A 22408-nucleotide genomic window follows, 5' to 3' on the forward strand; every position below is an offset into this window, starting at 1 on the left:
TCAGGCGACTTGGTCTGTGAAGAATCCTAGACACCTAGACACCTAGAGTCGGAGGAGGTCGTGCCTGAGCTCAGCTGCCGATCCAATGATACGCGATGTCATTCTGCAAGAACGGTGTGCAGTCAAAGACACAGACAGTATGAGCAAATGCGACACTGAGGGTCTGAGACACGGCGATACATAATTCCTAGGTAGATGAATGGAGCTGGGGACGAAAGGAGGAAGTGGGAGTTAATGGAGGGATGGACGAAGGAGAGGCAGTCGATCAATCAGGAATCGTCCTCGTCATAGCCACTAGTAACTACGGAGTTACTTGCGAACATACCTATGTAGGCACACAGTACTTGGTACCAGGTAGGTACTCATCCAGTACTGCATAACTATGCTCTAGAGTAATAATTGAATAATGAAAGGGACGCATCCAAGACGAAAGATCAGTGTTAGGTACTTACTTACAACCTCTTACACACTTACAAAACTCTCATACATCCCACACTCTACTCTGATACACTCTCTCGGTCTCTCGGTCTCATTCCTTTTTCCTCGTTATCTTTTACTTTTTGCTTCAGGCAGGGATTGGACGGATGTTAACGAGGGAATAAGGGTGCACAGACCACCCGTGAGCCTCAATACTCGAACAAATGATTACCCAAGAGGCAGCATTGAAAGAAACCAAATAAACCAGATCCCCGCGATCGTGTGTGGCAGCATCCATGTGACAGCCCTTATCTTCCATAATAGGTCGACCGATTGTTCCATGCCTTAGTCGCAGGCTCCTTCAGAAAGCGCGAGCGGAACGACTTGCACTACGTTTATTTATGTAATAGTTTAGACGTCCCCTCCGCCAGCCTTTAATCACCGCACATGACCGTCCCGAGTGAGGTCAGACCGGTTCGCTTTGCCACGGCCTTCATCGGAACGTGCAGATGGAATCCGCCGACGATGCCATCACAGATGCACCGTACGGAGCACAGGATTCGCTCGTCTGGCTAGGCAAAACCTGAATGGTGATACTGTGGGGAAGGGACTAGTGGGCTTCATGATAATGGGAACCTGTGGGGGATCCACTAATTGCCTAGGTTGATGCTTTCTAGGAAAGTCTGTAAGACGGTCGCTGAGGGTATTTGAAGTGCTCGTTATCTCTCTCCTTCGTTCGCTTCTTTAGTTCCCTTTGTTCATTTTGGACCGATCCTAATCATCACTGCTGTATTCGATCGAATTTCGATATATATACATGAAGGCTCCATAGATTGTCTCACCTTCCCAAGTTTCATAGACAATCCCAAACCACCGGGTCATCCAATCAATATTCCTCCACCGACATCTCAAGCGATAATGGGTTCCGTGGTTGATCCCCCCCACGGCACCTCGCCAACCCTCGCCCTCGTCCACCCAACAGAGGAAGAAAAACTCATCCAACTCAACCTCAACGGCTCCGAATGGAAGGGCGCCCTCTCGCTGCCTGTCTATCTCCGCCGCGAGGAGGTCCTGTCGTCGCAGGCGCTCACCCGCGACGGAGGCATCACCTACTGGATCCTAGTGGATCAGGACGCGAAGAGCAATCCTCTAGATCCCACGTCCTCCGCCAGGCTGCCGCTCGCCAGCTGTGAGACGCTGAGGAAGAAGGCGCTCGTGTGGCAGGATGGCAAGACGCAGGAGACGATCACGCATGGCATTGGGAGCGTCTTCTGTGCGCCGCATCTGAGGGGGAGGAAGTATGCCCAGAGGATGATGCAGGAGCTGGGGAAGGTGTTGCAGACGCATCAGACGAGCGAGAAGCACGAGTGTTTGTTTTCTATCTTGTTCTCTGATATCGGCAAGGTGAGTTTATACTAAATTTGTTTGATTTTACAACCAAGTGACTTTGTAAGAAATTCTATGCCGACTACGGTTGGGAGCCTTTCAGTTCTTCGCACATTTCTATTCCTGGGGTTCCATCGCCATCGGTGGATCCTACAGGATTGCCAAAGGCGAAGCCGCTACATGAGGGCGATTTGGAGGAGCTTTGCAAGTTGGATGAGGCTCTGCTCCGCAAGAGCTTCCAAGCGCGGCCAAAGGGCAGTCCTACGGCTGTTGCGTTGCTGCCGGATATCGACACCATCAGGTGGCATCACGCTCGAGAGAACTTCGTAGGCACTGAACTGCATGGAAAAGCACCACAGATTAAAGGTGCGATGGTGGGATCTGAGGTAGGCAAGCGCGTGTGGTGCTATTGGACGCGAATGTGGTACAACTCAAATGCGAGCGAGGCCAAGGGGAATACTCTGCACATCCTGCGGGTGGTGATTGAGGATCAAGAGAGTCAGGCGCCCACCGAGGAGACTGTTGCGGCGTTGGCGTCACTCCTTTCGATGGCACAGCATCAGGCAGAGGAATGGAAGGCAGAGGAGGTTGAGGCATGGAATCCTAGCCCTGCGCTGGTGCAAGCTGCTCAACGACTGGACTCAAGTGCGAAACTTATCCACAGGGACAGGGAGAGCATAGCCAGCTTGATGTGGTACCCAGAGCATGAGGGGCCAATTAGTGAGAAGATTGATTGGGTTGGGAACGAGAAGTATGGTTGGTGCTGATGAATGACCGAACCGCCGGTCGAAAAAGAAATTGGTAGAACAAGAACTTCTTCATGCTTTCCAGCCAAGTGATATCAACACCCAGTATTTCCCAATCGAGAACCATGATTACTATCTGAATGACAGCCGTTCAAACAGCTTCGCTGTTGACAAACGGAATGGGAGCAGTCCTTCCTCAAACATCCAGCACAGCCAGACATATTTGATGAAAAACAGTAAAAAGACAAGTCCGTCAGCCTCCACTCAAGCGCCCTGTCAACCAAGAGCCGGACGAATCCAAAGCTCTAGCTAACGAGAGATCATCGCCACAGGAGCCGAAGCCACCTGCATAAAAGGCCTCACTCTGGGGCGCCGAGGGTATAGCTCATCAGCCGGATTGGGATCATGCAGCTGAGTTGAGGTACTCAGTGATGAGAAGTCGACTGTAGAAATGATTCTATGAAGTAAAGTCGGACTACAGAAAAAAGCTAGGAGTGTGAGGGGACGGCGCGCTCTTATACTTGATGGGGAGGGCCCGTGCTGTGTCTGTCACGTGTCTACCTTGGCGTGCAAATTTGCGAGGGCACGGCTGAGGGACTGGATGGGGTTTAGCGTGGTGGAAGAATTCTTTCGCCGATGATGCTCCGATGGCTTGTGCTACGCTTGCAGGTGGATTCCCTCAACGCAGGGCTCACTTTGTACTCTTTGTATCAAGAAGTGACTCCATCAGACTCCATCACCACCAATAACCACCTCTCACGCTCATTTCATTGCCCGTATCGTTACTCACTAGAAAGGCACAGGGCAATTGGTTACCCATACACTGCATAACAGACACAATTGTGCAAAGCATAGCTACAAGACGTCAGAACCATTCATTGTGCCATTCCGTACCATACATTTACCGTTGGTCCCAAAGGTTGACCTAATTCATCAATTGTTACTGGCCACTGGTGGGGCATGATTTTCTGACCGCGGGGTCTGCATCCATCTCCAGCATCATCATCATTGCGCCGAGTCACTACCTCCACAATAATATATCCATATTGAGCATTCGACTCATCTTTTGATCCTTCTGCAATTGAGTCACAGAATTCATCGTAACGTGATTGAGCGCGCAGAGTCCATCAATTGTCAGCACTTGCGGCAGTGTACCTAGAACCAAGGTATGCGCAACCCTTAGCCGCATTTCGGAGCTTGCAGACTCATTAAATGTTTCCCCCACTCATCTAACATCCAAAACAGTCAACACCACCATCCCAACTATTCACTACACAGTATCATACCATCCTTTTGGACTCATTCGCTTGACGATCCAATGCCTTCCCACACCCCATCTCAGCGCTACCTCAGCACCCGAGGAGGATCCTACGACGTGAGTAGTATCGACTATTGCTTCAATTAACACAACCTGACATCAACCAGCTCTCCTTCGAAGACGTCGTTCTCAAGGGTCTTGCCTCCGATGGCGGTCTCTTCATCCCCGAGGAGATTCCCACATTGCCCACCGATTGGGCATCGAAATGGCAGCATCTCTCGTTCGCTGACCTCGCATACGAAATCTTCTCTCTCTACATCTCCCCATCAGAGATCCCCTCTGCGGACTTGAAGCAAATAATAGAAAAGAGCTATTCCACCTTCCGAACCAAGGACGTCACCCCCACCGTCACCCTCGATGCGAAGAAGAACATCCACCTGCTCGAGCTCTTCCACGGACCTACATTCGCTTTCAAGGACGTTGCGCTGCAATTCTTGGGTAACTTGTTCGAGTACTTCCTCGTTCGAAGGAATCAGGGCAAGTCTGGACGTGGAAGGGAACATTTGACCGTCGTTGGCGCGACAAGTGGTGATACTGGATCCGCAGCCATCTACGGTCTGCGCGGAAAGAAGGATGTCTCCGTCTTCATCATGCACCCACACGGCAAGGTCAGCGCTATCCAGGAGGCCCAAATGACCACGGTTTTGGACGCAAACGTGCACAACTTGGCTGTGGATGGCACATTCGACGATTGCCAGGTATGATTCGACTTTCTTCGTCGATCTGTTCTCAAGACTAACGATTTCGCAGGACTTTGTCAAGGCTCTCTTTGCCGACCCGGAGATCAACAAGACTCACCGTTTGGCCGCCGTGAACTCCATCAACTGGGCCCGTATCCTCGCGCAGATCACCTACTACTTCTACTCATATTTCCAACTCATCCGCCAATCTTCCTTCCTCCCCGCCTCCACCGTGCGATTCGTCGTCCCAACTGGAAACTTCGGCGACATCCTTGCTGGTTACTTCGCAAAGCGCATGGGTCTTCCCTCGCAGAAGCTCGTCATTGCCACAAATGAGAACGATATTCTCCACCGTTTCTGGCAGACTGGAAAGTACGAGAAGAAGCCTGTGTATGGACAGGAGGCTCTGGGCGGCGAACCGGCCGATGGCGTCAAGGCACACGAAGACGGTGTCAAGGAGACGCTCAGCCCTGCAATGGACATCCTCGTTTCCTCCAACTTCGAGCGCTTGCTCTGGTTCCTCGCCTACGAGGTCTACAGCACCAACGGCGACGCCGTCTCGCAACGACGCGCCCAGGCCGGCGACCACGTAAAATCCTGGTTGAATGCGCTCAAGAGCGAGGGCGGTTTCAGCGTCGACAACAAGATCCTCGAGGCCGCCAAGGTCAGCTTCACCTCGTACCGCGTGAGCGACAAGGAGACGCTCGACACCATCGCCAACGTCTTCACCACCATCTCGCCCAACTACGTCCTCGACCCCCATTCCGCCATCGGTGTCGCCGCAGCGCTTCGATCCGCAGAGGAGCCTGACGCTCAACCGCCAAGCACACACCACATCTCCCTCTCGACCGCACATCCCGCGAAATTCAGCAACGCCGTCCAGGACGCTCTTCAGGGCGAGAAGGGATATTCGTGGGAGAAGATCGAGCCGCAGGAGTTCAAGGGCCTCGAAGACAAGCCTAGGAGAGTCAGTCACGTTAAGAAGTCCGACGGCTGGGAGGGAGTCAGGCGCGTCGTCGTCGCCGAGGTGGAGGCCGAGCTTCAGGCTGCAGAGAGTGCACAGAAGTAAAATCTTGATTCCTGTTTGATGGAGGGGACAGACATGAACGAGGTAGACACAGACGAGGTGGACACAGATGAGATGCACATGGGCTAGATGCACATGGACGAAGTTGACGGGCTATGATCCTATACGCAATGGTTTCAATGACATTGTTACGTACAGGGGGTGGTCATTGGATTTAGAATAGATAGACTCGAATGAGCTTTCCTGGCTGGGAAATGAAAAAACGTCGCTTTTCTCTTTGACACATTACTGCTTTGAGTACTATTGTGGCATCATGGGCTTCCTTCTTGTGATTGATTTTTTTTTTTTGGAATTACTTTATAGCCTCCCTGTTATTTTTTTAACAGGGGATTTAATATAAAGTATTTCTATTTATCAATCCTGAGTGTATTTTCCAACCCCAGAACAATAAAAGACAAACATAAAAAAATCGACCAAAAACTCAAAAACCCTAAAAATCTTAGCACACTTCTCCCGAATATTCCTATCGTATACAAATTACTATCACAATATCTTTCCTTTTGAAAATCTAAATGTGAGAGTGGGAGACGCATTTCTTCGATTTCTTGATATGTCGGTTCTAAGCACGGGAAAACGGTCACACGAAAAGCCACTCGATGAATTGTAGGGATCTAGTCGAGGATACAAGAATGAGCGATTGCTTGATGTTGGGATGTACGGGTTTCAGTACGTATGCATTTGCAGTGGGTCATATAGTGTAAGTTGCGAGTTGATGGAGACTCCCTACCGACGAGATAGGATAGCAGATCGACCCCTACAACCCGTGAAAGTGTGATGGAAGAGATCGGTGGTATGTCATAACACACTTCATCCATCCCGTGTAGCGCGATACCGGGCAGACAAGAGCAAGGTATGTTGAGGGCAGAGCAAGTGCAAGTGTAAACACGGATAGGGGAATCAGGATGGAAAGTTCCTAACACGTACTTTTGTATGTATATGGCGGAAACATTGGCAATGTTGGTTTATGAAGCGCTCACATCGGGTGTACATTCTTTTCGATAGAGAGCACCCGGACGCTTAGGAGTGAAGAGACGAAGGGGTAAAGGTTGGATGAAGAGGGTGTGGGAATTATATGTGAATGGATATATCATCGCTCAGTATACCATCTTTCGATGGATACCCTTGCTTCTATGTGGTATATACGAAGTGTAAAGTCTATGAGATATCGTGCACTGATGGAATAATATAGCAACGGCAGCAGGAAGCGCTTTCTATCAACAACTTTGTCTTGTTGAACAAAGCGCTCCGAAACACAACACTGTAAGGCATCTCGGGGTCGAGAGGTGTCACGAAGAGAACATGGAACGATGCGTGAACAGTCATACCGTCGAATGTAATGTTACCTTATGATTGAGATCCTCGCCTTTATATCATAGCATGAATGTGAGTCTACGAGACGAAATATGGTTGATGGGTTGACACGGTTACGGAAATCGTGATCATGTGTGAAGATACGATATTTGGAGTACGGAACGTATAGCAGGAAGAAATGTGGAGGACGAATTGATTATGATTGAAGTCCTACATTAAGAGCCAGGGTATAATTCGAGAGATCATACCCTGGCGTTAGACCCCAGAGCCCCTCTTCAAGCCATTCTTCCCCATTACCGGTTCCCCTTTCACTCTTTTTCGAGAATGCGACTTCTGCCCTATCGAAGTCGGAAAAGACACTGTAACATTCACCACCAAGACCCGTGTCTTTTTTCCTTCCCTTTCCTCCTTTCCCTTCTCTTTTTCTCCATCACATGCCAATCCAAACCCCCCCATCCTCACCAATATAAGGCCTACCCCCAATCACACCCACGCCCACGCAGAAACCCATGGAGTAAGGGATAAGAACAGGCAACCGTATTTTAGACCGCCCATCACGTCGCGGAAGCCTAGAGGAACCGATTCATGCGGACAGTCTAATTCGATCCTATCGGTTACATGCCTATCTTGGGGGAAAGCTGAGGGGGTTAGCCTGTTAGACATGCTAGGCAGCAGCAGCAGTTGTGAGGTCTGGGAATAGGGGGGTTGGGGGGTTAGTGGTTACTGTGGCGTTCGTTGATCGCTGTGATGGATCGATCGGAGGACAGTCATCGTGACGGTGCCGATCGGGTTGAATGGGGTACATGATATATCCCATGGGAATAGGGGAGGGAGGGTGAGGATGTGGGATATGTGAGGCGATTGGGGGGGTTTGTGGTGCTTGAGATGGGGGAAGATGAGTCTGTGTGAGGGCGACGGACGGTGGCGAGGTGGATTGGAGGTTGTTATTGGATGGTGTTGGGAAGAGAAGGTCGGACGTGGATTGGAGAATGTGTGACTGTGATGAGTGATGAGTGATGAGGTTTGTTGGTTGGAGGATAGGGATTAAGGGGTTTTGATCATTTGATTGATTCGTTTAACTATTGCTTCGGATGAGCAAGAGATATGGAGTATATGATACGAAATATAATTATTTGATACACGGGCATCGCAATCGAAGGTAGGTTACGATTCTTGATATTCCGTCTCGGTGACTGCGATGATCGTTAGTTGATAGAAACGAATCTAGATTACTCGAATTCTCATTGGGCCGTGATGGCGGCGTTTGAGAGGCATCAACAGAGCCTCAATGCAGCTATCAGGAATGATCCCTGGAGGCTGCCACGCAAACGACGAGAGTGCCACAATACGTGTACGTCAAGATCGGAATACAGCGCAATGACGCAAATGATGAACCTGCGCCTGCGAACGCAATCATGGTTGCCCAATCAACTTACCCGATCAGGCGTGTTCAGACGTTACTGCGACAAGTATGATATCGCATACTGCGTTGGCCCCTGAGTTGATGACTCACAGCTTCAGATAGTTATATGTGATGGCATCGTGCAGCGACGGCGACGAACAACAAACAATATTGCCTCCAGATGGCCATGGATATTGGCAGTAGTTATCTAAAGCGCGTACAATCTTTCAGGTGACGGGATCACCTGGTTAAAGTTAGAAATGTTTGAACAGATTAATGAGTGACTATTGGGAGTCAGAGCTGGAGGGGCAATTTCAGAGCGGTCAAGTCCTTGCACTCGCTTCGCTCTCGCTTGTGCTCGCATCTGTTTCGTCCGCATCGGTCGAATTGTGAGTGACAATAGTGTTCGCATGATATGTTTCGTTTACAGGTAATGGCAATGCGAGAGGCGAAGATGTTGTATCGTGGCCTTTAGGTACGGTGTGGCCGAGAAATCGAAGGCGATTCGACCACAGGACATGACCCTACTCTTTCGAGCTGGCCACTCGCGCCTGTTTCATCGTGTATTCAGCTTGGATTTGTTCGAGAAATTGAGGCGGTGCATCGCCACAGGGTGAAATATTTACTAAAAGGAGTCAATTGTGAGGTGCCATGCCGCGAGTGTGGCTGAAGACCCTGCCGAGAGCTGTGGACGGCATCCGAGTAAACGCGCTAGATGGAGGCCAAAGTCCACTGGACGACAACAACCGAATGCTTGTCGTTGTATCGGTGTATCGGTGTAGGTGTTTAGCTGTATCATTGGGATCGTGAGACTCGCAGAAGCTTGCATGACGCAGCTAGATGGCAATCGCATGCGCTGTACCATACTCAGCCACGGCTGCATCCCATCAATCCATGGCCATTGTTCGAACGTGGGCGTGTCTTCCCGGTGATGCCGCAACGCTGCAATCGATGCCATCGCATCGCTTCCCTGCGACCGGGGTCTTGTTTTCCCATGTGCGCTTAGAAAACTGTAAAACTGAATTGGGCCGCGTCACTCCTATAGGGCTGGGGCTGCCCATTGCCTGTTAGAGGCGAGACCTACGTCTACGTCTCTGTCTGTCTAGTCCCTCCGATCGCATAGCGGGTCGATGCAATCCTGTGGAAGCAAACCCGTCATTGAGAGTGAAGAGTAAGAGTCATAGCAGGCGCAGAAAATATTTCTGGCACTCGAGATAAAAAAAAGTTGATGCAAGATGAGTTGTCGCTGGTAGCGCAGGGCATATTTTTGACACTCTTTGTGTATTGTGTGCCAGTGTGCGTCGGTAGGAAGCCAAACCGTGGAGCGCCACAGGGATGAGAACAGGATACAGACAGGATACAATGCGAGTCAGGCCAATAGGGGAAGCGGAAGACGGATCCAAATATTCCAAAAAATAAAAACCGATTGTGTGCCAAGATTTCGTACAAGATTACAAGGAGCAGAGTGACGGCAGAAACAAGAACACTCTGCGTGCACTCTACGCTATGGCGACGCTATATCGACGCACTGATGTTGCCTTCATGCAGAGGGCGGCTGGTGGCGTTCCGTTTTAGCCAGTGAACGTATGCGCTCCCTGGGAATTGCTGGGACTCGCTGGGCCTTACGGTTCAGTATTCCTGCTTCCGGGCAAGGTGAGCTGTGAGCGGGAAGATCGCTTTATACCACGGTGAGGACTTGTGTGTTGTTCGCAGTCCTCCCCAGCGAATCAGCGCCGTGTTGCTGCATGATGGATGGCTGTGGACCTCTCGCCGTCCATACATACGGCCGCGGTGCTCGTCAATTACAAGTGACAAGCCCACTCGAGCAGCGAGGATAGTTTCCTCTTCCTTCGAGTGCAGAGTTGCGGTAAGTGAAATTAGACCAGCATTGATCTAATAATCCAAGCAGCATGCCTCGAGATATTGTGAGACATTATGGTGAAAAATTTTCCTCGACGCGGAGATTGCTGGGCGGCCAAACCGTCGTCCCAAGCAAGCCATGCACAGCCAAAAGGAGACAGAATGAGCCGAACGGGAGGCACTCTCTCTCGTTCGTTCGCTGAGGGCGCACATGGAGCACCGAGCGGGCAACAAAACAGAGTGCGGCTCAGCGTAACGGTGGGCAGGGCATCCCAGCAGTCAACTCAGCCAGGCGAGACGGTTGGGCGGCCGTTGACTGGACAGCGGTGCTTGCTTCTTGTATTGTGTACTCTCCAAGTACTCCGTACAAGTACGCGTTTCGGTGGAGGAATTTCTCCACTCTAATTACTCCAGGAAATTTACTTTGGTACGGTACCGTAGACTGCCCGCTTGCCCGCTTGCCGCGACGACGGTCTCTGAGGCTAGAAGGGACGCGAGGAAGGTTGCGCCGAGCTGGGAAATTCATCAGCGCCCAAAATCCTGTATCGTATCGATGCATGGATGCTGGTAACCTTACCACCAGACGGTGCTTGCGCGGGTGCGGGACGCCGAGCAGTTGATTTATTTTGATCCCTCGGTTGCCGAGAAGGGTTGGTCGCCGTGAGCTTCCACCGAAGTTACCGGCGCCGCCCACACAGACGGAATTGGGCGAAGGGAAGAGTAACCTGCCTACACCGTACAGTGACACACGGTAGAGTTCATACGAGTTTTGTTATTGGTATTGTGCCATCGAACCTACATCCTGGGTAGGACGAGTGACCGATACGCTGGAGCCACAGCCTGTTCAGCGCGCACAGCAGGAAAGGTGTGGGCCGAGTGCTGCATGTACTGTGCAAGTACACAGGACGTACAGACGGAGCACTCTGTTCGTATGGGATGTTGTCGATGAGAACCTGCAGGTTGAGGTCGTTTGATATGGTGATGTTGCTCGTCCTCCGATCGTCATTGGATCAAAAAGACTGAAAAGTGCCCGCCATGACATATCTATTGAAGAGGGGCAACAGAGCAGTTGGGAAAAGTGGACCTACGCTGCCAGCAGGGAGAATCGCTGGACACGACACGCTGTCTGCATTGTTGACAGACCCGCCCAGGACAATCATGATCATGATCATGAGCATTATCAGAAGGAAGCAAACGAGCACCGAACGCCTGCAGCTGAGACGACCTGCGTCCGTTGCAATCATTGGCAGTCCTGCATGTATGAATGTTTTATGGTGTGGTTGGCGTGCTATTGTAGGTATACTTGTATGGCTGGTAATATAGGGCCGCGATGATATTGTGACATTGTAACCAGCAGATTTGCCCGAATGTGTGTGTGGCACGGTTTCCGTCGTATTACACAGATCCACATAATATTCCTACGGCGGAAAAGGAGAAGTTTGAGAGAATCGAGGGCGGAGGTGAGAGGACGGGCGGAATCAATAGTGGAATCGAGCGTCCGTTAATTGTGATACGCTGAGATGTTGTTTTGCCCTGCCACTGCCATGGCTCCCACTGACTTTCTTCTGTGACGCTCGAACCCTCCAGACGGGACGATTGGCACTTGCTTTGTTTTGCTTTGTGAGCGAGCGGATCAGGGCCCGGGATTAAGGGTAGAATGAAGAAAAGAACATGGTAATCAACATGTGTATTTTTTGTGTTCGATTCACCTTACCCACAATCAAGATAGATAGTGAGGGCCCACTTCTTAACATCTGCGTCTATCTCTGCGTATGCGTATGCGGTATGCGTACATTGACCTAGGCAGGCAGGGAGAGAAGCCGCAATTTTGACCGTTAGGCATCAATGGTTGGCTGTGCTCTGTGTCGAAGGGAAATACGGTGACAGAGTGAGATGATCAGTAATGACTCGATTGGGATAGACAACGAAGTCACCTTCGGGAATGTACTCTGTACACAGGATGTCTGGATGGGAGTATGAGTAACCCTGATAGGTGACGTATGTACTACTCCGTGGGACAGGATGATGAGGCTGAAGTCCGACGAGGCGAAGAGGCGAAAAGGCAATGGAGATGTTGTATGGAGTCATTGTTTGTAGGGATAGAGTCAGATGTATAATATTACTCTCTTGTGTTTGTGTGTGTTGAGCAGAGCATTCGTCGGTTACGCATGAGTATCCATCTTGAGGATGATAATTAGCATACCAGGGGTGTTTGATAGGGCCGATATAGTGGATGGGTTGATGGATTGATGGATTATTGATGGATGGATCATGGGTGAATGGATGTATGGAAGGAAGAGAAGGGAGTCAGCAAATTACAGTGACCAACTACACAGCAATAGCCTAACCGAGTACGGACTAATAAGAAGGACGCTAAGATGACTAGCTGACCCGTGGAGCAGGAATGCAATCGATGGACAGGGGTAGTAGGGGTGGGAGGGGCGCTGATGGGGCCGGCCGGGGGGGCGTAATACACACATAAAGTCATGGTAATAAGGTTGGGAGGCGTGAAGAGGGAAGAAAGGGAGGTTTAGAATGATCTTCCGTTACAGTACGATGAAGTAGGGAGCTATTGAAGAGGATAAATTAAATAGCTTTTACGCAGTTTGGTGTGATCGTGGATGAGATGAAATGTGATTTGGGTTTAGGGGTGGCTCATACTGTGTGTCAAGGTGTAAGAGTCAACAGCGTGAAGAGGTGAAGAGTCAAGGATTAATGTGTGTCTACCAAGGATTACGGTCATATGATATAATACGGATTACAATACAATTGTAAGGGAGTTATAGTTGGATCGTAATAGAGTAATTTGAGAGGAGAGGCACGGTTCAGAGGGCCAAACTTCGCTTTCTGCCGTGCGCGGACGGTGGGACTCACACACTTTAGGAGCCCACCTAGTAGTAACTGGCTTTTGCCCTGGGCCATCCTGGGCTATTACGGTTACTGGGGGGGGGTGGGTGTAGGGTGTACTGACTGTGTAGGGGTAACTCCTTAGGACTGGGAAGGGGGGTTAGGGAGGGGGGACCGCCCACTGAACCTGCTTGAGGCCCTGCCTGCAGCATTCAAAACCACGCCCGCCCGCTGTCCTCTCTTTCTCGCCTCTTGAGAGCGAGCGCACACCTCGACACACACACATATCAAACCCCATTACAAACCATATTCCACCCATCACCACCACACTCTTTCGCCTCATCCAAAGGAGTTACATACTCCAGCAGTTCACGATTACCATTTCTTGCCTATTCCCATCTAGGCATTTAGGATCCTCAATTCTGGATCCTTCTAGCATCACGTCGAACCCTATTCACAAGATACCCAATGTGTAGTAGACAGAACAGCGTTTCCCTTCCCCTCTTCGCTGCTGCTCCACCACCATCTCCTTTCCTCTCCACATCTCTCCATTACCAACGACCACAATCCCACGGTTTGAAGTCGCCACGGTGAACAGGCATCGGCCTGACTTCTTTTCGTCTCCCATCTCGTCCGACTATCTCGTTGTCGTCGCTCCCACGACAACCACCCATCAATCAATCAATCAACCATTATAGCAAAACAGAAACAACCTCATAAAAACGACCATCGACCGAGTATCGACGTCGAACACACGAACGCCATGAACTACGCAAGTCAATACCAGACTCCTCCGCCGAGGTGGACCCCAGGGGATTTCCATGGCCACTCCTCCAGCAACTACCCTCCGCCACCAAACTACTACTCTCCACGATATGGCACGGCTACTCCTTCGCCCCGTGAGTCGCCCAAGGTCAGCGCCCACCACCGACGAGCTTCGCACGCCGTTCCCAATGCTGTGCCACCGCAATACTCTTCGTATGCATCGCCTCGAGGGGCCCAGTACGATGGCTTCTCGCCGCGAAACTATGCATCGCAGCAGCGTGCGCCCGACTATGTAAGTGGTGGTTTCGATTACGTTCGGCCCAGCCGGCCCCGGCGCGATACGGATGTTCCCCCTCTCAAGCGCTTCAATCGTGAGAGGAGGCACCGTCCCTCGCAGTCGCAATCGCAAAGGCGATATGTGAACAAGGTCTATTACGATGACGAATACGTCTACGAAAGTCCGCCGCCGCCATACGAACAGTACGCTCGCTACGAGGCGTACGTGGATGCTAATGGGTATTATCATCGCCAGATGCCAATCTACACGGACACAAAGAAGACCACCACCAGCAGCAGCAACAGGCGTCGCGCATCCCACTCTGGTGGATCCAAGCCCTCCCCCGAGAAGCGACAGTCCGCCGCGCGACCAAAGCCCCAGGCCACCGAAGAAGATGCGCGCCGCGCCGGTATTCCCGCTGGTTACTCGTATAAGAATTGGGACCCTACAGAAGAACCCATCGTCCTCCTAGGAAGCGTGTTCGACGCCAACTCACTTGGAAAGTGGATTTACGACTGGGCCGTCCACCACTCCGAACCCGCCTCCCCCATCTCCGAAATGGCAGGAGAGCTTTGGCTCCTGCTCATCCAGCTCGCCGGCAAGGTCAAGAGGGCTGAAGAGACGATGAAGAAGATTCGCAAGCAGGAGAGTCGCGAACTAGTAGAAGACTTCCTCGAGAGCGGTGACCGTCTGTGGGACCGCTTCTGCAAGATGCTCAAGGCATGCGAGGAGTACATGTGGAAGCTCGCCCAAAAGGAGACGGGCGAGAAGAAGCCAGCATCGCTGGGCAAGAACAGTGGCCTCGACTTCGTCGACTCCCTGTTCGGACGCGACCAGCAACTCGAGAAGCTCGAGAAGTGGATGACCGGTGCCCGCCTCTGGGGCATGCGGTTCGACGCCAACTGCGAAGACATCCTTCGCTACCCCTCTGCTTAGGGAGTTGGCCGTCACGATCATCATTATTCCCTCCTACCATCACCAACCCAACCTCATCAAACGCCATTGTTACCACTATCAGGATTTATGCCTTGGAGAACTCATCTGGGAATCGGTTTGCGCTTCCTTATTTTTGCACTTGTTCCTTGCTCTTACTGCGAGATACCCGTGCGCTTCCTGTTTGATTTTTAATTGTAATCGCTGCATTCGCTCATGGACGGTCCCAAAAAATGTACTTATAGTTCCACGACACGGGACGGATACTGCATCGTTCGGGCGGGCTAAACAGGTTTTTCCATTTGCAAATACCCCAATACCTTTCCTTTCTCTCAGTCGGATTTTCTATTTCTTTTACGGTTCAAACGGGATTCATTTCTGGTTCTGGGACAGGCTTCTCAGCGATTTTTCTTTACAACAATGGTTTTGTCTATCGGCTTGTTTCTAGATATGGGCGTATACCCTTTACATCCCATGGGGACCTCGCGGTCAAAACTAGCTTTATACCAGTTCGCTTTCATTTTATTATTATTATCATCGCTATCGCTATCGTTACCTATCTACTCAGTCTATCTAGTCGCCTATCATCGCTCAATCAATCTATATATCTAAAGTATCGCGCTCTTTGCTACCTCCAAGTGATCCACCACATACCTACTAACCAACCCACGAACAACCACCCAGACCCCCCCCAACCGGCACACCTACCAAAATCCCAAACACTAAACTCACCATTCGCCACCAATTCTTCCCCCGTCCCTCGTTCGTCGATCAAAAGAAAAAGCATTCGACGCTCTCGCTCGCCCCCCCCCCCTGCATGCAACTCCCACATGGCGAAACGTGAAACACAACGCAACTCCTCGCCGATCCCCGTCCCGTACCTCACATAACCACCTGCACATTACCTTAGGTCAGGTAGGGACATATGGGGGATGCGTATACGTCCGGACCCGGACTGGGCTGGACTTGTCTCAAACACCTAACCTCCTGCTGCACAACGATAACCATTCCTTTTTCCACTCACCTAACTATTTATTTTTTCCCTGCCGGGGGGAGGGGGCGCGGCGTGACGGTGGCGTTTTTTTTCCGCACACCAGACGGGGTAACACAGGGTGGGAATTACAATATTTGGTGCGACCACACCTACTTTCGAGGGATAGAGAGAGAGGGGAGAGGGATTTTGTCCGGCCGTCGGATTTTGGGGGTTTTCTGATAAGAGAGAGAGGGATGTGTGTGTGTGTCCAACTCCGTGGGCATACATACATAGTAACACGCGTTAAGTGACTGGTCTACGGAAAACTACCGTATAATGGGAAATCCGGAATAAGAAAGGAAAGGCAGGGATTGTGGTATCTTCTCACACACAAGAAGAAGTAAAAAAAGAAAAAGGAACCTTATCAAAGTGGAAGAAGAAATTAATTCAAAGGCAAGTGTGTAAAAAAAGAAAAAGGGAAGATTGAACAGACGTGATAGAGCGCAAAATGCTCCTCGCTGCCCGACCATTCGTGCAAGTTGAGCGAGTGAGCGGCCGGTCAGCCATACCATGGGTGGTAGGTCGTTACACCGGCGCTTAACCGCACATCACTCGCTGCGAACCACCGCTCACTCATACCCTTCGTTCGCACGCTCGGGATGATTGGGCACGCGCAGGGCTTATGTGATGGTGATATGCTCATAATCGTCATCATTCGACGAGCGAGCGAACGAACGAGGATGCCCGAATGGACTACTGTGCATGATGTATGTGTGCGTGAACCACATGCACACCCATACACATGCGAGCTATCTGATGAAATCGACGGACATAACCAACCAAATCATCTAGGCCGCGAGAGGAGGGTGGGAGGGAGGACGTGAGATGCAGCGCAATGCAGCTCCGTATGTAGAGAGCATTTAGACTCAGCCTTACGGGGCGCGCTGGAATCGCGAGCGAACAAACGAACGAACGAACGTCCGTATAGAGGTAGGTATCGGAAGTCAGCACCACGCACACCACAAACCCATCTACGTAGTTGGTGGTGGTTCAGGTGGTCATCTTTCAAGGCGGGAAGCATTATCAGATTCTACGGGAAGACGGAGAGATTTCAGAGGTTGATGACCATTTGCGCGACGCAATGCGATGCGAGGCTGACGAGGCGAGGGCGAGAGGGCAAACGGGACGTTTACCATACATTTCGTCGCGGCTGTATTGAGATGATTTGTTTCCAGCGCATATCATGTCTTGCCTTGCCTACTCTGGTACCCTCGATATCTCACAGGAGTCACGGCGCGCACGCATCTTCGCCGCAAGTAGATACTAATCGTAGGCAACCAACCGTGTGAAACATCGTCTTTTCCCATTGATCAATCAATCGCGCCGAATTCAACGATCGCATGACTCTTTTCTATCTCTGCTATCCCTCCATGGCCAGTAGTCAATCACCGTCACAACATTCGGGTAACTAACTACCTAGAAAGTTACGCGCCGGCGAGGCTGGACATGGTCCTTCGTCCGAGGCCCGCGGGCACGCCCCCTTACATGGATATCAGATATTGTGGAAATAATAAATATCATATCGGGACGGTAGGGTACCTCCAGGCAGCAGCGTTTGCCTTCCCGTCCCGTCATCTCGTCTCTTCCCAACCACCTACCCGAAGAAAAGAAAGGGGTGTGGACCGTGTGGTCACTGGTAAGTAAGAAGTAATTGAACGGAGGAATATTGGCCCATGATGGGACGGAAGGGTTTCGCATGTGAAAGAGAGAAAGAAGAATTCATTTGGACTGTGCTTTGAATGTCGCACGACTTGGTCCTGGAGGATCAAGATACTGCGTTTTTCGCATTCCTGGGAGATGGGTGTGGAATGCTGGGGTGCATTGCAGTAGCAGCAGGTACAAGAGAAGACAGGTCTACGAGAGTGGTACGAGATGGATGTGATACTAGATTTCTGGCCAGGTCGGTTCGACTTGGGTAATTGTTGCTGGTTAATGATTATGTTTTTCCAGGGAGGGATATGCAATGCTTTTGGACAGAGGAGGCTGAAAGATCATGTCTTTCACACTTGATGAGGCAAGCAAGACTGTCCCATTCTTCTCCGTTCTACTGTCCCAAACATCTCTATAGAGTAAAGGGTCCTTGATATCGCATTCCAGAGGTCGTTCCGAGGATGCGCGATGTTGGGTCAATGTCAACACGCTGTGTTACTACGGTGCCATTCTGCGAGTGTCCTTTCCCATTGTCGCGGATTCCTTCGTTCTAGGGAGTTCCTTCTTCTTTCTTTTTTTACCCTGCATATTTGCTTCGGAACATGGCGCCGATCAGAATGGACACTTGTCCCCCGATCTTCGACGGTAGGGTAATTACAATGGAAGGTAATTAAATGATTCCATGGGGATAACTATCTCGTACGCGTAGTTAGTTGAAGAGTGTCCTCATTCAATGATGGCTAAGATAGGGTACTAACCTGTTTTGTACAACCTTAACAAGTAGCTCCCGCCCGTTCCATTCGGGCTTCCACGACGGAGTATGTATAACCGAAAGAGACTAGTGCCAAATGAGGTGTAGGCTGATCCTTGCCCTGACGCCGGTTCGCACTTCGCGTTGGAACCGTTCACGCAAGTCTCCTCGCTCCCTCCACCTCCCCCCTCGCCTGCGTTACGATACGATTTGTCCTCCACCTCCACCCTTCCATCCTTCGCTCGCTTGACCTGCAACTCGGTTTTGCCGTTCATTTACGACCAATCCACATCGTCTCCAGTCGCCGGTTGTTTCGAAACGCTCAGCCATTCCCTTCCTGATTCGTCGTATCCCGCTCTGCTCTGATCTCTTCTATTCCCAGCCACCACCGCCCGCTACCACTGGTGCAGTTGGAGGATGCCATGCCATGCGAAGCCATGCCCTGCAGTGCTATGTCATGCCCATCACTTGGAGCAGTGCAGCATCATTGCTTTACCAATCACACCCGATCCATCCGCTCCGGTTCTCGCGGCTCTACCAACGACTTCCTACCCCGCCCATGACATGACACAGTTTACCCCTCCACCAACCAACTTCTGATATCATAGCCTAGCATTAGAACCTCTGGCTCGCTATCACGGGCTGTAAAGGCAGGAGGCTGGGAACAATTGGTCCTAGCCAGAGGGTCATGGGAACGTCACTCGAACGGTGACATTGGGCTGGCGTGCACCTCGCGTTCCCATCTATACGGTGGATTGCACAACATAATCGTCGTTCACATTCTTCGGTGCCGGCCGAGGGACGAATTGCAATCGATACCACTGACACGACACGGCACGACGCAGCACAAACACGGCAAACACCAATCCAGAGCGGAATGCATCACAGCGACTGTGTAAGCCAGTGGCCAATCCGGGCCGTGGCCCTACGGGTCGCAGAAACGGCCATCTCGCCTTTGGGTCATCTGAGAGAGCCCAATACAGGTCAGCTGGCCAGCCACGCAGTCAATTCGACACGCATCTTGCATCAAATCTGTTTGCCGGTTCTCTTGTCCTCCGCTTCTCTTTGCTCAGTTACTTGCTTTTTCCCGAGTCCCAGTTTTGCAAACGCAAAGAAGGTGGGCTGGCTAAGCGCTCATGGGCACCCGTCCGTCGGGATCAATATCATTTATTGGATTGAGGGCCATGATCGATAGTGCCTATGCGTGATGGGCTTGGTATGAGCCTGTAGGATGTACAGTGCTGTATGGATGTATGGGTGGAGGGGTGCATGGAGGGGCAGCTTTGCGTAGGAGTGGCTGCATGTGGGGATCAAGTTCATGCATCTATGCTAACATACTCACCACACTCGCACACCCTCGCACTCGTTCGCAAAGCCAGTGTAGTACTCGTAGTATTTCTCTGTCTCTACTCGTAGCATTGCTGTTGCTTTTGACAGAGAAATGTCTCATCACAGGTTTGTCCGTTGGCATCAACTATGGTACTGGTACTACGTCCATGGTCTGACAATCTACAACTCACAGATTCTGCTACATTTGCTGCGCTGAATACAGCCAAACATCCATGTTGATCGCCTTCTGTACCCCTCTCCCCAATGCAGCAAGGCACGTATCTTATCCCGTCAGCCGTCTTTCCTTACCCCATCTAGCAGTGTTCTGTTGTATCCGTTCTACTCCAATCAGTTAGTTCCCTTCCCTCGCTCCCTCTCGTCCCTTTCCTTCGCTGCCGTCATCCACGTGCCGCCTAAGAAACGCAATTCGTAGATCCCCGCTGTCAGTCCCCTCTTCTGCCGTAAGATAGGCGCGCTGCTCCTCCTCATTCACTCCCTCTGTAGTCCAGGAATGTGATAGCCTCGTCCAGTAGCCCGCTTTACGCTTCCCGAATTCGAAGACAATCCCGAGACTTTTCGCTGCAACACTCATCCATGGTTCATAGATTACACATACACCCATCTCTACTCACTCATGCTGAATCAGGCGTCTTGGTTCTTCCTCCGCGTTGGTACGGGAATCTAATCCATGCGGCTGGTTGCCTCTTTCCTTGCATTTTATCTCAGGCCATGGGCGCCGGACCAAACGTGTTTTTTATGTCAACTATGTGATTATTCACCATGGTCCGGACAAACCACAATACATTGTACCCTCACATCACTCGGGCACAACCTAAATCCTAAAAGGGACAAGAGTTCTAAGTTTAAAAAACATTACAATCAATCCCGAAAGTCCCAAAGGCCCCTCTACTAATATTAGGCGCACGCAGTGTAACTCAGAAGAACTGCACCTACAATAGTCACTTACAAGTCAGCCTAACATTAGCAGTCCATCAATCTACTAACAGCAAGTGAGCCTAATTTGGCTCACCTAACCTCCTATAAATGCATCATAATCTTGCTCCGTACTGCAGTAATAGACACTAAAAACCCACCAAACAAAGTAAATGTAGAAACATGCAGCTTACGTACGCGCGCGCACGCCGCCGGAGAACGAACGAACAAACATATGCACGTAAGAAAACACCACCGACAACCTAAACCTACTCGTTACCTTACGAGGTAGACACATACCTACATACATTGCTCACCCACCGTTTCCCATCCCCTGTGCCCCCCCAACAGCCTCGGCGAGGTGCTAAATAAAGAAAGAAAAGAAAGAAAGAGAAGTGAGAATAACGGGCGTTACACGACCGTTTATCGTTATCGTTATCGTTGATCCTGCCTTGCCCCTGCGAGACTAACTACGGGACGTTACAACGGCCTTGAGAGCTTCGATTTCGTGGTTTCGATTTCGGTTTCGCGGAAATCTCACGTAAAACTGCTCACCCTTCTTTTTCCACCCCCAAACCTGAGTCTGTGGCGCAGGGCGGACGAAGAGCGGGCGGAGCGGAGAGGAGAGGAAGATGGTGAAGAGAGATCGAATAGATGGTGACTATGCGAAGAAAGAAGAGAAGGCTTTGTTTCGGGGCGTGTGTATGCCTCGTTCCGTTCACGACTTCCCATTCCGGGGGGCTGTGGTGACGGCGGTGGTTACGCCGGTAATTTATCCCAACCCTCCGCTCCGCTCGCGATGTATTTTTTTCCCCTTCCGTTTCTCCAAGTAATAATGGGAGGGGGAGGTATACATTCTCCCAAGCGAGCGAATCGATACTTCCAGCGCGGTTTATTGGGCGTGGGAGTGGACATGGACGTGCATGCATGCAAGACCGTTTTTCATTTACGTTTCAATCTCTCTTCTTGGTCGGCGATTGGAGACGTTTCGCGATGGGTTAATATAGCGACGTCGACGACGGACAGGCCCAGGATATTAATTGGGTGGGTAGGTGGGTGTGTGAGAGCAATCAAACCACCCATGGTGAATGGGAACTGTTTCCCAAGACGGTGGTAAGGTTGATATACTCTCTGCGCTCAACGGCATGGATGGATGGGCAGACGTCGCGTGGACGGTAAGGGATTTTCTTCCTTCCTTTCTCTATTTGGGAAACGTAGGGTTGGGATGAGTCTTTGTGCATGGGTATCTAGTTCATGGGGGGGAAATATAATACAGGGCAATACAGTGAGGTATAGTACATTCGATGGATGTACATTTCATGTCATATCCAGAGACGGCAGTGTCCCGTCGGGACAAGGCTGGTCAAGATCATCGACGTTCCAAGCCGGCGTTGAGGGCTGTTGATCTTTGTTTGCTACTATGTAGGAATCATGTGATGGGGGGTGCGGATTTATGCATAACCGGCGTAAAGCGTAAGAAGATTACAAGATTAACGTAGGTAGATCTTGTTAAGAGCGTTAGGTTATGGTGAGGGTACAAGTCTTGAGATACTCCGACTGCAATGCATTGCACGTACTTGTATAGTAGGCCGAGGCAAGTGTTTCCAAAGATGCATATCTTTTCTTCTTCGTGGTGAACGTGCAAATTCAGGTCCAAGTTGCTCGTAAGTATATTTGACATAG

General features: G+C 50.8%; 5 protein-coding genes across 5 annotated transcripts; 4 read left to right on the forward strand and 1 right to left on the reverse strand.

Annotated features, from left to right (window-relative positions):
* Positions 1-1051: 1051 nt before the first annotated feature.
* BU24DRAFT_104107 (uncharacterized protein) lies at positions 1052-2607 on the forward strand. Its single transcript, XM_033520730.1, has 2 exons — positions 1052-1821; positions 1872-2607. The coding sequence occupies exons 1-2, from the start codon at positions 1336-1338 to the stop codon at positions 2568-2570; spliced, it is 1185 nt and encodes a 394-aa protein (XP_033387081.1). The 5' UTR covers positions 1052-1335; the 3' UTR covers positions 2571-2607.
* A 1260-nt stretch (positions 2608-3867) lies between these two features.
* Positions 3868-5616, forward strand: BU24DRAFT_341460 (threonine synthase-like protein; the record flags this gene model as incomplete). Its single annotated transcript, XM_033523275.1, has 3 exons — positions 3868-3924; positions 3975-4565; positions 4618-5616. The coding sequence occupies 3 exons, from the start codon at positions 3868-3870 to the stop codon at positions 5614-5616; spliced, it is 1647 nt and encodes a 548-aa protein (XP_033387082.1).
* A 4838-nt stretch (positions 5617-10454) lies between these two features.
* Positions 10455-11385, reverse strand: BU24DRAFT_405502 (uncharacterized protein; the record flags this gene model as incomplete). Its single annotated transcript, XM_033525703.1, has 4 exons — positions 10455-10932; positions 11007-11086; positions 11119-11160; positions 11296-11385. The coding sequence occupies 4 exons, from the start codon at positions 11383-11385 to the stop codon at positions 10455-10457; spliced, it is 690 nt and encodes a 229-aa protein (XP_033387083.1).
* Positions 11386-13357: 1972 nt separating this feature from the next.
* BU24DRAFT_418293 (uncharacterized protein) lies at positions 13358-15486 on the forward strand. Its single transcript, XM_033526946.1, has one exon. It carries the CDS (start codon positions 13818-13820, stop codon positions 15030-15032), a length of 1215 nt encoding a protein of 404 aa, XP_033387084.1. The 5' UTR covers positions 13358-13817; the 3' UTR covers positions 15033-15486.
* A 6280-nt stretch (positions 15487-21766) lies between these two features.
* On the forward strand, positions 21767-22189 carry BU24DRAFT_104316 (uncharacterized protein). Its single transcript, XM_033520733.1, has one exon. It carries the CDS (start codon positions 21879-21881, stop codon positions 22128-22130), a length of 252 nt encoding a protein of 83 aa, XP_033387085.1. The 5' UTR covers positions 21767-21878; the 3' UTR covers positions 22131-22189.
* Positions 22190-22408: the final 219 nt, after the last annotated feature.

Source organism: Aaosphaeria arxii (assembly GCF_010015735.1).
Source record: "Aaosphaeria arxii CBS 175.79 unplaced genomic scaffold BU24scaffold_2, whole genome shotgun sequence".
NCBI lineage: Eukaryota > Fungi > Ascomycota > Dothideomycetes > Pleosporales > Aaosphaeria > Aaosphaeria arxii.

Coding starts and splice junctions, on each gene's coding strand:
- BU24DRAFT_104107 (XM_033520730.1), top strand. CDS start 1,336: ATGGGTTCCGTGGTTGATCCCCCCCACGGCACCTCGCCAACCCTCGCC. Junction 1,822..1,871: donor TGTTCTCTGATATCGGCAAG/GTGAGTTTATAC, acceptor TGACTTTGTAAG/AAATTCTATGCCGACTACGG.
- BU24DRAFT_418293 (XM_033526946.1), top strand. CDS start 13,818: ATGAACTACGCAAGTCAATACCAGACTCCTCCGCCGAGGTGGACCCCA.
- BU24DRAFT_104316 (XM_033520733.1), top strand. CDS start 21,879: ATGGGCAGACGTCGCGTGGACGGTAAGGGATTTTCTTCCTTCCTTTCT.